The 12,513-nt window shown below is 39.7% G+C and overlaps 2 protein-coding genes across 3 annotated transcripts in view; both read left to right on the top strand.

The window, feature by feature from the left end:
- Nucleotides 1-231: 231 nt before the first annotated feature.
- LOC117959289 (coiled-coil domain-containing protein 152-like) lies at nucleotides 232-9,585 on the top strand. The gene is made up of 8 exons (XM_034896341.1): nucleotides 232-498; nucleotides 947-1,052; nucleotides 1,934-2,002; nucleotides 2,928-2,992; nucleotides 4,947-5,082; nucleotides 6,056-6,183; nucleotides 6,462-6,572; nucleotides 8,094-9,585. Exons 1-8 carry the CDS (start codon nucleotides 436-438, stop codon nucleotides 8,220-8,222), a joined length of 807 nt encoding a protein of 268 aa, XP_034752232.1. The 5' UTR covers nucleotides 232-435; the 3' UTR covers nucleotides 8,223-9,585.
- The window catches only part of si:ch211-22d5.2 (serine/threonine-protein kinase NIM1), a 4,393-nt gene continuing 1,338 nt past the window's right edge, over nucleotides 9,459-12,513 (top strand). Inside the window, exons 1-3 of one of the 2 annotated variants that reach the window (XM_034896340.1) lie at nucleotides 9,459-9,574; nucleotides 11,142-11,443; nucleotides 11,637-11,905. In XM_034896340.1, coding sequence (XP_034752231.1) covers nucleotides 11,170-11,443; nucleotides 11,637-11,905 — 543 coding nt within the window. In that variant the 5' untranslated portion in view covers nucleotides 9,459-9,574; nucleotides 11,142-11,169. Of the gene's footprint in view, nucleotides 9,696-11,141; nucleotides 11,444-11,636; nucleotides 11,906-12,513 lie in introns of both variants that reach the window. The other variant, XM_034896339.1, reaches the window with a different exon arrangement.

Genomic DNA, 12,513 nt, shown 5'->3' with positions numbered 1-12,513 from the left:
GTGTACCAAATATTGATGCATGTAAGTCTAAATGTAAACAAAAAGATATGCTCTGTGAAATGTAACACATTTTGTCGATTAAAATCTATACTTTGCTCTGATATTTTGCTAAAAGTATACCTTAAAATGTATTTCAATTACATTCTCAATAAAATTTCTCAATTCTTTAGTAACTGTAATCAGTTTAGGAGCTAAGCTCTTACATACAAAAATTAATATTCCTTTTGTGCGCGAGCTCAGTCATGACGTCGTTAAGTTAACCGTTTACTAGCAGTAAGCTAGCTAGCTTCAAAATCAACTTTATAGCCAGCAGCAAAATAATATATTTTTATTGTATACCTTAACGTTAGTGTAACTTTAAAGGAAACTGAAGCAGTAACACGATAGTATTACTTTTACTACAGTAGTATGCTCTTTCTTTGAATAGCTAGTAAAATGATAAAGTTAAACTGTGTGAATCTTGACAGCTTTATGGAGGACTTTGCTCAACTTGAACAGGTAACGGAACGGTTTAGGGTAGCTAGCTAGCCAGCTAACGTTAGCTAACTTTAACTGTCATGGCATGGGTAAAACCTCTTTGACATTAGCAAACGTTATGCTAACTCCCGTTTGATTTATTTTCTTGTTTTTCACTTTGGTGGACTCGAAATTCAAAAGGATGAGGCTGAAAAACAGTTCCTCGCATACATATAATTATAGGGGACCTTTAGGTCATTATTAACCTAACACTTTGTATATGAAATAAATAAATGTTATGCGGTTATTTCATAAATCCTGCTTGACGGTAGCCGCTAGCTTGCTTATGGACTCTAACATATTATTTCTGGGATCTATGATAGCGGTCATTAGCGCTAGCGTTAGCTAGCTAGTAACGTTGACCATACCGTTAACTATTGTGAAGTAGTTAGAGTAACGTTATCCACTTGACTTTACTTTTATCAAACAGAAAATTACAGAGGTTACTGGCAAAAACAACGTGTTGGAGGTCATGCTGGAAGATGCAAATAGACTCATGAAATTCTATCTGGCCAAGGAGAAGAGTGTGGTTGAGGGTGAGTAGCAGGTACACACTCATTTAACGTTTCCACTAACGTTACAGTGTTCATTTTCTAGAGTAGTTTTCACTTCAGGAAATGAAATCCTAAATTTGTTCAGATGGGCTGTTATTTTAGTTAACATCTAATCTAATGTCTAGTACACTGTCATGCAGATGAATGAATGACGAATGAGTCATAGCAACAATGACATGATGACACATATACAGTGTTTTACTCTAATTTGTGAGGTTATACTACATGGGTAAATTCAAGTCAAAATCAAAGTACTTTTACTGGTCTCCCTTAGGAGAAATTAATTTTGGACACGGAGTAACTTACTTTGCTGCAAGAGTTATAGACACAACGACAAGCACAGGGTTAAAAACAATTAAAAGACAAATTTACAGTCAAAATATGGGCTACTCCAAGGCCTATGCAAATTGCAGATTTACCATTTTCTATACTGAAATATGATAAAAGCCATACTTAAAAAAAACAATTTCATTCATCGCTTGTTAATGCATCACAGTCACAGATATACATTGAAGAATTCATAGTCATACGTTCATCGCTGCTCATTAATGAGCTTTATTGCGAGAGGAACAAACAAGGTCTTATACCTATTATATTTACACAAAGGAACCCTTTACCTCTTTCCTGAGTTCAGCAGCTTTAACTGTGAAAACAAAACATGAGTTCTCAGACAGAATTGTCTTAGCCTGCCTGATTATTGCCTGTAAGTTTGTATATAGAGTGTGGTAAAGCCAGACAAACAATAATAAAAAAAAAATACAGTTTATTGGTTGTATAAACTGTATGCCCCTCATTCATTTATTTTATTCTGGAACCTGAACCCAAAGCAACATCAAGCCATTGTGTGGATGTGTCTGTTGCAGAGAGAGACAGTCTTCTGGTCACTGTGAACAGACTGCAGCAGACTCTTCAGGTGCAGTGCAACCTCAGAGGTGGGTGCAATAACCCACAAGACATACCCCTGGATACTTACAGTACTCAGTAGTCAGTCTTTTTCAGGATGGAAAAACATGCAATGAGTTGCTAACATTAGCTAAGGCTCTTAGGTACATGGCTGTTGATTGTTTCTGAGACAAATGATGGTACGGTCATCATGTGGCACTCATGTAGCACAGGTTTAGTACAAGTTTAAGAAGACTGTGGTCTGCAACGAATAAATGGTATCCCAGTTCAATATTTATAGTGATGCAGTTGTTTAATCTTGCTTGGACGTGAAATAGCATCCACAATCATAAATAACCCCACACGACAACTGCTGTAGTAGTTTACATATAGTCAGTGGTGGAAGAAGTATTCACATCATTTACTAATGGATGTGAGTGAAAGTACTAATAACACTGTAAAAAATACTATGTTACAAATAAAAAGTGCTGCATTGAAAATGTTACTTAAATACAAGTATAGTATGTAAGTACTGTACATTCAGAAAAAAAGTACCCTATGCAGAAGAAATCCTCACATTTTAGAGACTGGAAATGATCCAAACAGTTCTCTCCATCAACTGAGTGATCATTTCTGCTAGACTTGTAGGCCACTAGATTGTTGGGTAGTTTCATTTATAATTAAACATCAGATTTTATAAACTACATGTTGTGTGTCCAAACATCTTCAATGTGTAAAGTAACTAGTAATTAAAACTGTCAGATGAACGTAGTGGAGTAAAACGTGAAATATTTCTCTGAAATGTAGTGGAGTCAAAGTCGAAAGTGGCATGAAAAGAAAAGAATACCTCGAGTTTGTACTTAAGCACAGTACTTGAGTAAATGTACTTAGTTACATTCCACCACAGCATGTAGTAACATTACAGCTGAAAAGGGTTTTTATCCTGTGACTTTTCTAAAACTGTTCCTGTTGTAGTGGAGAACGAGAGACTGAAGAACGACATGGCCGACCTGAAACAACAGAACGAGAGAACAGCAGAGGTGAGCCCCGAGGCAGGAGCGAACACTGGCAGACTTTATTATTAAATAAATATAATACAGCAGTGAATCAAGACGTTCAATACACAGGTGAATGTTTCCATTACTGCTATGATATTACAACATAAGGTTTTCCATAAGTTGTAATATCAATGTTAGTAATGTTCAGAGACATTTGGCTTGATATCCACGTTTCTATTTGGTTTACTCATTACTAGGGCTAAAACTAACAGTTATTTTCTAGATAAGTTAAGAATTTTGGTGTGGCAGTAGCTAAGTCCGTACGGAGCTGGGTTGGGAACCTGAGGGTTGCTAGTTCCAGCCCCTGAAAGGCACATTGATTGGTAGCTGGAGAGATGCTAAGATGCTAGTTCACCTCCTGGGCAATCTTGAGCAAGGCACCATACCCACCTAACAGATCAGTGCGCTGATACAGCACTGGCAGCCCACTCACCCTGAATTCTTGCAGGTTGGATAGCTGCCCGTTCATGTTTGAGATCTCCCCAGAGTGGCTCGATGAAATTAAGGTCAGGAGACTGTGATGACCACTCCAGAACCTTTACCTTTTTCTGCTGTAACCGCTGGAGGGTCAACTTTGAGCGTCCCATGCACAGCTTCCGTGCAAAAGAATGCAAATTGTCTGCCAGTATTTTCTGATAACATGCTGCATTCATCTTGCCATCAATTTTCACAAGATTCCTTTTTTTGACTTTAGAGCTTACACCTCCTTCTAAACATCAGTGAGCCATCACCATGCTTCACGGTGGGGGTGGTATTCTGCTCACTATAGGCCTTGTTGACCCCTCTCCAAACATATTGCTTATGGTTGTGACCATAAAGCTCTATTTTGGTCTTGTCACTCTAAATTAAAGGGAGCCAGAAGCTGTGAGGTGTGTCAAGGTGTTTTCGGGCATATTGTAACCGGACTTTTTTGTGGCATTGACGCAGTAAAGGCTTCTTTCTGGCAACACGACCATGCAGCTCATTTTTATTCAAGGACCGTCGTATTGTGCTCCTTGCACCAACCACACCATCTTTTCCCGGAGCAGCCTGTATTTCCCCTGACGTTACCTGTGGGTTCTTCTTTGCATCCCGAACAATTCTTCTTGCAGTTTTGGCTGAAATCTTTCCCGGTCTACCTAACCTTGGCTTGGTATTGAGCGATTTCCACAATTGAACAGTATTCACTGGCATTTGCAAGGCTTTGGATATCTTTTTATATCCTTTTCCATCTTTATAAAGTTCCAGTATCTTGTTACGCCGGTCTTTTGAAAGTTCTTTTCTGCTTCCCATGGCTAAATATCTAGCCTGCTTAGTGCATCCAACGTGAGAGCCCACAACCCCATGGACTATTTATACACAGACACACATTTCAATTTACAAAGCCACAGGTGTGGGAAATAACCTCTAATTGCTATTTTCACCTGTGTGTGTCACATTTTGTGCCCGTAACAAGGTCAAACATTCAAGGGCATGTCAACTTTTGATCAGGCCATTTGGCTTATTTCTGTTATAAATATTGTTTAAAAAGCAGCCAAACAACTATGTCAAAAGATATGTCTTCATATAATCACTATGCTTGAATCAAAGATAGTTATTTTGCATGATGAGTCATATTTTCAAAATGTATGCAAAAACTTTTGCCAGGGTATGCAAACTCTATAAAATCAGAATGAGGTGTTTGGTCTATAAAAAGGTGACGGTCAGTCTTCCCCAATGCCCTAGGTGATCTTGTTTTGTCCACAACTCAAAGATATTCAGTTTAGTGTCACAGAGGAGAGAAGAAACTAGAAAACATAGATAAAATGACCAAAACCGATTTATCCATTATCAAAAAAGATTGATTGAGACAAAACATGTCTCACCCTTCAAACGAGGCAGCAATTCCAAATGTTTGCATAGAAGTCTGTCAGTGATGATGCATGTGAGGCGTGTGTGGCCTGTGTGTTGTCATCAGGATGGAGAGGCTGAGCTTCAGCGGCTTGCCAGGGAAATGAGAGCAGAAGCAGAGAGACACCAGAGGGAGCTAGAGACTGTCAGGCAGCAGTGCAGGAGAGAGGTGGAGGCCGCCTACAGGGAGAGCTTCCAGCAGCGTAAGACCAAACACAGGAGCTTTCTGGGAACACTTAGATTAAATGACCTCCCTAAAGCCATAAAGTCTTAATACATGGCACAGACAGTGGGTCAGATATATCCTGGAATTCTACTTTTAGCACTTGTGGTCGCAATGTAGGCGAATGTGTGGAGAGTTTTGTAACAATATAATATAATATAATGATATCCGCCCACAGCATGAGATAGGAGCAGCACAACACAAATGAAATAAGAGGGAGTAAATGTCTGTTAAAGATGAGTCTGTATGTGGCTGGGTCCTGCAGTGGAAGCCAGGGCTGGGACAATGCGCTGTATGTCCCGATCAGATTCTTTCACGATACATTGGTTCCGATTTGATTTGGATTGTGATTTTTTTATTTATTGCTGTTAAATTATTGCCACGTGATGGCATTTCATTATGTGATAGAAGGAAATAGGGTAAATAGGGTAAAGAGGACAATACATACACATACATACCTGGACACTTGAACTGCTCTTAACTAATAATGATGGTAAATTACTTTTTATAGCCAAAGGTTTTATTGTTATTATTATTATTATTATTATTGTTTATCCTGTCTTCTTTCTCTCCATACTGTATTTTGCTTAAAACTGCTGAAAATTTCAATTTCCTTCCTGCAGTCATCCCAAAAGGATTAATAAAGAGAAGTCTAAGTTTAAGTCTAACAGAAACAGAAGTCTAAAAAAAAATGTCTAGAAGACATTTCTAAAAACTAATTGTTTTCTACAAAAGAATGCACATCACATGTCATTCAGTCACTCTGGCATTGGATTTTCTGCCTTTTCTGCATTTGCTGTTATACTGGAAAGAGATGCCTTATTAACAGAAAATATTAAGGTGAATCAGGGGTAACAATAAAAAAATCTAAATCATTGGTTTCAGGGAAAAGAATTGACTTGGACAAAATCCCGAAACATTACGATTTTGGATTTTATTTTCGGCACCTACAGTGGAAGCTAAAGATGGCGAATTGAGGAATCTGATGGAGAAAAAGGATCTGGACCTGGAGGAGTTGAGGAAGAGGCTGAAGGAACAAGAGAGGGAGAGGCAGAGCGAGCTCCTTAAGTTACAGATGGAGGTAAACGAAAAGCTACTTCCTGTGTTGCTTGTAATGATTTTTCTGAGTAACCATGTACAATCAAAAAGTCACAAGAAGTTACTTTTTTAGGTTAAGGCTCTCCAAAACTGTTGTATAATAAATATTTATACATAGGACTAGACTGACTATTGGTTTATTGATATTTATCAGCTGGTATTTAGCTCCTGCCATAGAGTAATATCTGTAAACGACCTCTTGACAACCAGTTTCAGCTTCTCCCTAAGCTCGTTGGTGTTTTGCTTTGTACGTTTTGGCAGTTTGGTGCAAAGTTAGCCAGAGTTCAGAGCGTAGCTCAGTTGAGCCAGCAGCAGCAGCAGCAGCAGCAGCAGCACGGCTCCAGCCTTATTCCACAGAGCGTCTTCAAGAGGGTGAGCAGCCCACACAGCACCTTTGACATCATAGAGGTTCACTAACAAAGCCCAAAACACATTCAAGTGGTAATCAATCTGTAAATCAAGGCTGTGGTGTGCAGGAACTAGGGCTGTGACGGTATAGAAGCAACGTATCACTGCAGTTAGGATGTAACCGCAACCCCCTTACGTGATAGCATAAGTTAGAATGAGAATAGCAGGTTGCCTTAAATGAGTCACGCCAGTGCCCGTGTTGTCGCGCTAGGACAGTGAGCAGTAACGAGAGGAGTGCATGAGTGCCGCCGGGAGGAAAAGCTTGGGGAAAAAGATATAGCAAAGATGATATGAAGTGAGGTAAAAGGGAACATTAAAACAACAATCTTGAGCTGAGCATACAGAGAGCAGAGAGGGCGACTCAGCAGCAGGAGCTGCTCGTTTTTGGCTACAAAACGTGCATGCAGGCTGAAATTCAACAGGAGTAAACTATACGCAAAAGCTGAGTCGGAACGTATTTCATACTCGGGGTTATCCCTGCATAGAGGAAGGTCTTTTGCCAGCACCACAGAATAAATCACCAGCAGCAAAACCTCCTTGACTCATGTACTATGACTTTTTATCACTTTTTCCGGAATACTATACTATGACCTTTTTTGACATAAAATGCTATGACTTTTTATCAATGTTGAATTCTATTCTACATACTATAGCATGACCTTTTTTGACATACAATACTATGACTACTTTATCAATTTTTTTAACATACCATATTACGACTTTTTAAATCAATTTTTTCACCATACTTTGACTTTTTTGGCATACTATACCATGACCTTTTATCACTTTTTTCAATGTACTATTCTATGTCTTTTTTGACATACTATACTATGCATTTTTTCACTTCTTTAGACGTACTATTATCAATTTTGTTTGATTTTTGTTATGACTTTGGACATTGTATTCTTTGACTTTTTTGACATACATACTAGGACTTTTTTATCTCTTCATTCGACTCACTATACTTTGACTTTTTTCAACAAACTATAATATGACTTTCTATCACTTTTTGGACATACCTGTACTAAGACATGACCATTTTTTTAAAATCCTTAAAATATTTCATTTTTGTTTAATCTTATAGGTATCATTCAATATTTCAATGATATTCATACTCATTAAAACCATTCTCACTTTTCCAACTATTCTCACTACTTCACCTCCTTCTTACGCAATTATTCATTTAGGCTTTAGCAATTCAGGTTTTCAGCATTCACAAGCATTTTCTGCAGGAAAATTCTTTTTGTAATTGATAATAAAACCAATCACTAGTTCCACCCTTATTTGATTAGTAATCACTTAATGAGAAAGAAAACTAGGTCAAACACTGAAAGCACACAGAAAATAATGAACCTGGTGCAGCAATTCACAAAGATCAAATACAAATAAAAGATTTTGAGTTAGTGGTTAGCTGTGCTGTGCTGTGCTGTTCTGTAAAATGGGTTGCAGGTCTTGTTTGGATTAACTGTGCCTGTTAATCCACAGAAGCTGCAGTTCTTCCAGGAGGAGAAGAACAAGGAAATTGTTGCTCTGCGTCAGAGAATCAAAGAGCTGGAAGAGAGCCAGCGTGGCGGCAGCTTCAGCGACAGCCGTCTGAAGAAGAGAAAGATCTAGTTTGTTAAGAGCCAGAAGCTGTTGACGCGTCAACTCTGCAGATGCATGACTCTCCAGACCTCCCAGGGGGGCAGATGTGACTAAAGTGGTTTAAAATGATCAGATTTGGATTTTAGTTTCATTTCAAAGCTGAATTCGGAGTTTAACTCTACTGCTTCTTATGCAGTGTCATACTTGACAAGATTTGCAGTTTGATCAGCCTGCCTGCAGGTGACCAGTGAGCAGAGAGCACATTTAAACACAGATCATATCCTGTAAGGCTTTAATCCAATCAGACGCCTGCATGGCAGGGCACGAGGGAGAGGCGCTTCTGATTACACCAGACAGCTTAAAGTCCTAACCTATTCAGGGAGTTTAACCTGTTCATCTCCTTTCTTTCAAAGAAAACTTGTGTTCTATTCATCTTGTCATTTTGGAAAAGCAGAGCCCTTAAACTCAACTTCCTTTAATTTGCGTCACGATTTCCCATTGTTGTTTAGGAAGGTAAAAGTCTGAAAAAGATCTGCTTCCCTCAGTAGCCTAAGACTGTTATCTGTACCCAAATAATTAACCAAGTATCAGTTTCTTTATATTGATCAACTTTGAATGGCGTGTTCACTGAGGACATGAGCAGTGACTGATTCGAGCTCAAGACCCATTTCTGCATTTCATTATGCAACATTTAAGATATGTCGAACTTTCAAACTTTCTCGATGTCTTCTGTCTAGTGTCTGCCCGCTGGGCGTCCACTGCTCCTCACAGCTGCATGAAGATGCTCAGCCTGGTGAAGCGTTGACCTCAAGCTGTGTAATCTCTTTATCTGTGCTGCTCAGCCAGCGTCAGGGGACAGGCAGCTAATCTCTATGGGAACATCGGGTAACAGCGTTGCATAACGTTTCATCTCCACAAAAGCCAAGAGATCAACCTTTTAGCTACAAAACCCAGCCATGTCTCTCACAGAGGTGTGCTTTGCTAAACCTGCAAATCAAAGCATTCTGATTATACTGTATACAAATACAGGTACAAATTTGTCATCAATTGCTTCCTTTTAGCTTCTTTTGTTGCCACCCTGAACTAATGTTAGCCATTTAAATGGTTTGGCACTGACCCAAATTAAAACAGGATTAGAGTGATTAGAGAGGAGGAGACGCTGAAGAAGGTGAGCTCTCACAGAAGGGGTGTTTACAGGGAAGCTCTGGCTGTCCTTCAACTTACCTAATGTCTCAAACAGTCGCACCCCCCTCCCCCCCATTCTCGGCCATCAATGTGCAGTTAGTCTGTTCGAGTGGACAGAGATGGAGAGAATGACGGCTCTGTTTTGCTCAGTGATAGGGGCCTTCATTGATTTTGCACAAACTGTCAGACTTCAGCATGTAGGTGAAGATTATAATTTTTCCCTGGTCCTACTGGGCCAAAAGAACTACATTTGCATGTTGTTGCATGCACTGGATTCTACGGCTGTGTTTTGATGCAAAGCAGCAATTTGGAAACTTGGTAAGAAAACAAGCTTGTTTTACTATATATTCTAACCATATTCTTTCTCACTCTTTTTGTTAAATGTCTCCTACTACTTTTGCACGCGTCTTTATGTGTTTTGCCTACTTAGTTTATGTATGTCTTATTAGAGCATGTGTATACAAACAAAACTTTTTTTCCCGTTTGACCACCTTTGTGTGTTTTTTCTGCACTCTTGCCTAAACTCTAAGTTGTTCTAAGTTGCAATATAATTTATAATTTGTACAGTTCTGGAGACAGCAGCTTTTAAACAAAAATCAACGCATTTAAATAACAAAGACAAAAAAAACATTAACTTATCAGAATAGAGCATCGAATCGTTCTAGAGAGAATCGAGATGTATCTAAGAATTGATTTCCCCCCCAACCCTAGCAATAACCCTTGTGAAAGGCAGTGACATATTGCAAAGATCACATCCCCACATCAATAGAAAATTGCACTTTAAAGTGACGGTTTGGAGTAGTTTCACCCTAGGGTCCTTTGCACCCCGACCTGAAGCCAAACAAGCCCCCAGAAGCTTATTTCACCCGGGTCTGACATTGGGTGAGTTAGTGTTATCAGCTGGTTAGCTTAGTGCAGTCGCTATTGGAACCAACTGCGTATCTGGTAAATTACCCCACTAATAATGGCCGAAATGACACCACACTTCTACGGTAGTACAAATATGTTATGCACTCACAACATGATGTATTGGGAAGTTTGTAAGTACACCAGGAGTTTATTTAAATAAAACTTCTCTTTGAGTGCTTAGGAAAACCGAAAACCGGTAAATATTTATTAATTTAACGATTACGGTAGTGTCTCCAAACTTACTTCAATTATAACTTGTCTCCCGCTAGTTGTACTACAGCACGTACTTTTTACAAATAAGTTAAGTAAGTAGATATTTTTGTTGTATCTCTTTTCGGTGTTGTGATTTGTAGACGTCCCTGAGTGCTCGTCTCACTGCCGGTAGCGCTAGCAGCAGAGAGCAGAAGGCAGCAGGCACGTGTTAATAAATAAGCTCCTGGTGTACTTACAAACTTCCCAATCCATCTTTTTATGAGTAAATTACAAAGTTGTACACTTTAATATGTAACTGACTGTCTTTTTCCAGTGCTGCCTTTATATTTGATTTAATGTTCAATTTTGGGGAAATTATTTCATTTCCTTTTTTTTTTAATTCAATAAAATTAGTATTTTACCAGTACACTGAAAGCAGCAGAAATGCATAACTGAGTGCACTTGTTTATGAATCGCAAGTAATAACGTTATTGCGATATTCAATCTCTCAAAAATATCGCCATCGTCTTATCTTGCAGCTCTTGAGGCTACAGTGATAAAGCAATGCTATGTGGATTAAAAATGACCTTTTAAGCATCCTATGAGAAATCTCAGCAACAAAGCAAGTAGCAACTGTCAGACATGTAACGTAAAGACATTGAGATGACCTTATCTTCACTCTGCTGCAGAAATGCCTGGAAGCCAGTACCTGATGACAAACGCCAAGCGCCACCAGAGCCTTAACAGCCTGACGGACAGCTCCAGCACCGGCCTAGAAGACGAGGAGGCCGGAGGCCCGCCGCGCCTCACCCCCCTGCAGATGCTCACCGACAACATGTGCAAGGACGACACGGCCATCAAGGACCAGATGACTGGCCGCAGGGTGGGCTTCTACCAGGTCCGCGGGGAGATCGGCTATGGGACCTTCTCCCGGGTCAAACTGGGTTACCACACTCTGACTAAAGGTAGATGAACATGCAATCTGTGCAAGGGAAGTGAAGTTTTAATAATGTTAAAAAGAAGCCTTCAAATCTGGCGTTGATTTGTTTTCTGTCTACTGAGTAATTATTCCAGCAGAAGTTGTTTTATCAGAACTTCTTTTTGGCATAAAGACAGATACTTAATGTCTCTTCGTCCCTTCACCTGTCCTCCTCGTAGACCAGGTGGCGCTGAAGATCCTGGATAAGAAGCGGCTGGACAGTCAGTCCCAGCGTCTGCTCTCCAAGGAGATCAGCATTATGGAGTGCGTGCAGCACCCCAACGTGGTGTGTCTGTACGAGGTGGTGGAGACGCCGAGACGCCTTTACCTGGTGCTGGAGTACGCAGGAGGAGGAGACCTCTGCAACCAGATATTCACCCAGGGAAAACTGTCCGACAACACCAGCAAGGTCACCTTCGCCCAGATCCTTTCTGCCATCAAATATTTGGTTAGTGACATAGAAACACCTTTTTTTTCACTTGCAAATACGCACTGCAGACTCTGACCAATGGTTTGATCCCCAGTGCTTGTGTTTAGTTTGTATGGTCTTCCAGACTTACTATGACTTTTGGTCACTTTAAAAAAAAAAATAATATACCATGGCTTTTGGTCACTTTAAAAAAAATAATACTATACCATGACTTTTTTTAACATGCCATAGTCTATGTCCACGACATTCCACTTGCGGGATTGATCCAATCGCCCAGGACGATTGTGATTGGTTTAAAGAAATGCCAATAAACCAGAGCAGGTTTTTCCCCCATCCCAACCTCCTCCTCAGCACCGTTAAAGAAGGTCTGGCAATGCAACACTGACTATACCACGACTTTTTTTTAATCACTTTTTTCGACAAACTATACTATGACTACACAAGACATTTTTTGAGACACACACTAAAACAGCAGCAGTCTCAGTTTTCTAGTTCAGAGGGAATTTCTATCAGTAGAGATTGGTTCTCTGGACTGGACTGGACTGGTTTAAAACATGTCTGATCACTTGTGTTTATTGGACTCCATATTAATTCTAATCAACCGCTGTTATTAAGTTGTAAAGTCC

This window comes from Etheostoma cragini, chromosome 16, assembly GCF_013103735.1.
Source record: "Etheostoma cragini isolate CJK2018 chromosome 16, CSU_Ecrag_1.0, whole genome shotgun sequence".
NCBI lineage: Eukaryota > Metazoa > Chordata > Actinopteri > Perciformes > Percidae > Etheostoma > Etheostoma cragini.
Note: the sequence above shows the minus strand (reverse complement) of the source record. Positions and strands in the feature narration are given on the sequence as shown.

What these genes read in the sequence shown, in the direction of transcription:
- LOC117959289 (XM_034896341.1), top strand. Translation starts at nt 436, where the DNA reads ATGATAAAGTTAAACTGTGTGAATCTTGACAGCTTTATGGAGGACTTT. An exon ending in CAGGGAGAGCTTCCAGCAGC is followed by an intron (nt 5,083 to 6,055) that starts GTAAGACCAAAC and finishes CGGCACCTACAG; the next exon opens with TGGAAGCTAAAGATGGCGAA. An exon ending in TCCTTAAGTTACAGATGGAG is followed by an intron (nt 6,184 to 6,461) that starts GTAAACGAAAAG and finishes ACGTTTTGGCAG; the next exon opens with TTTGGTGCAAAGTTAGCCAG.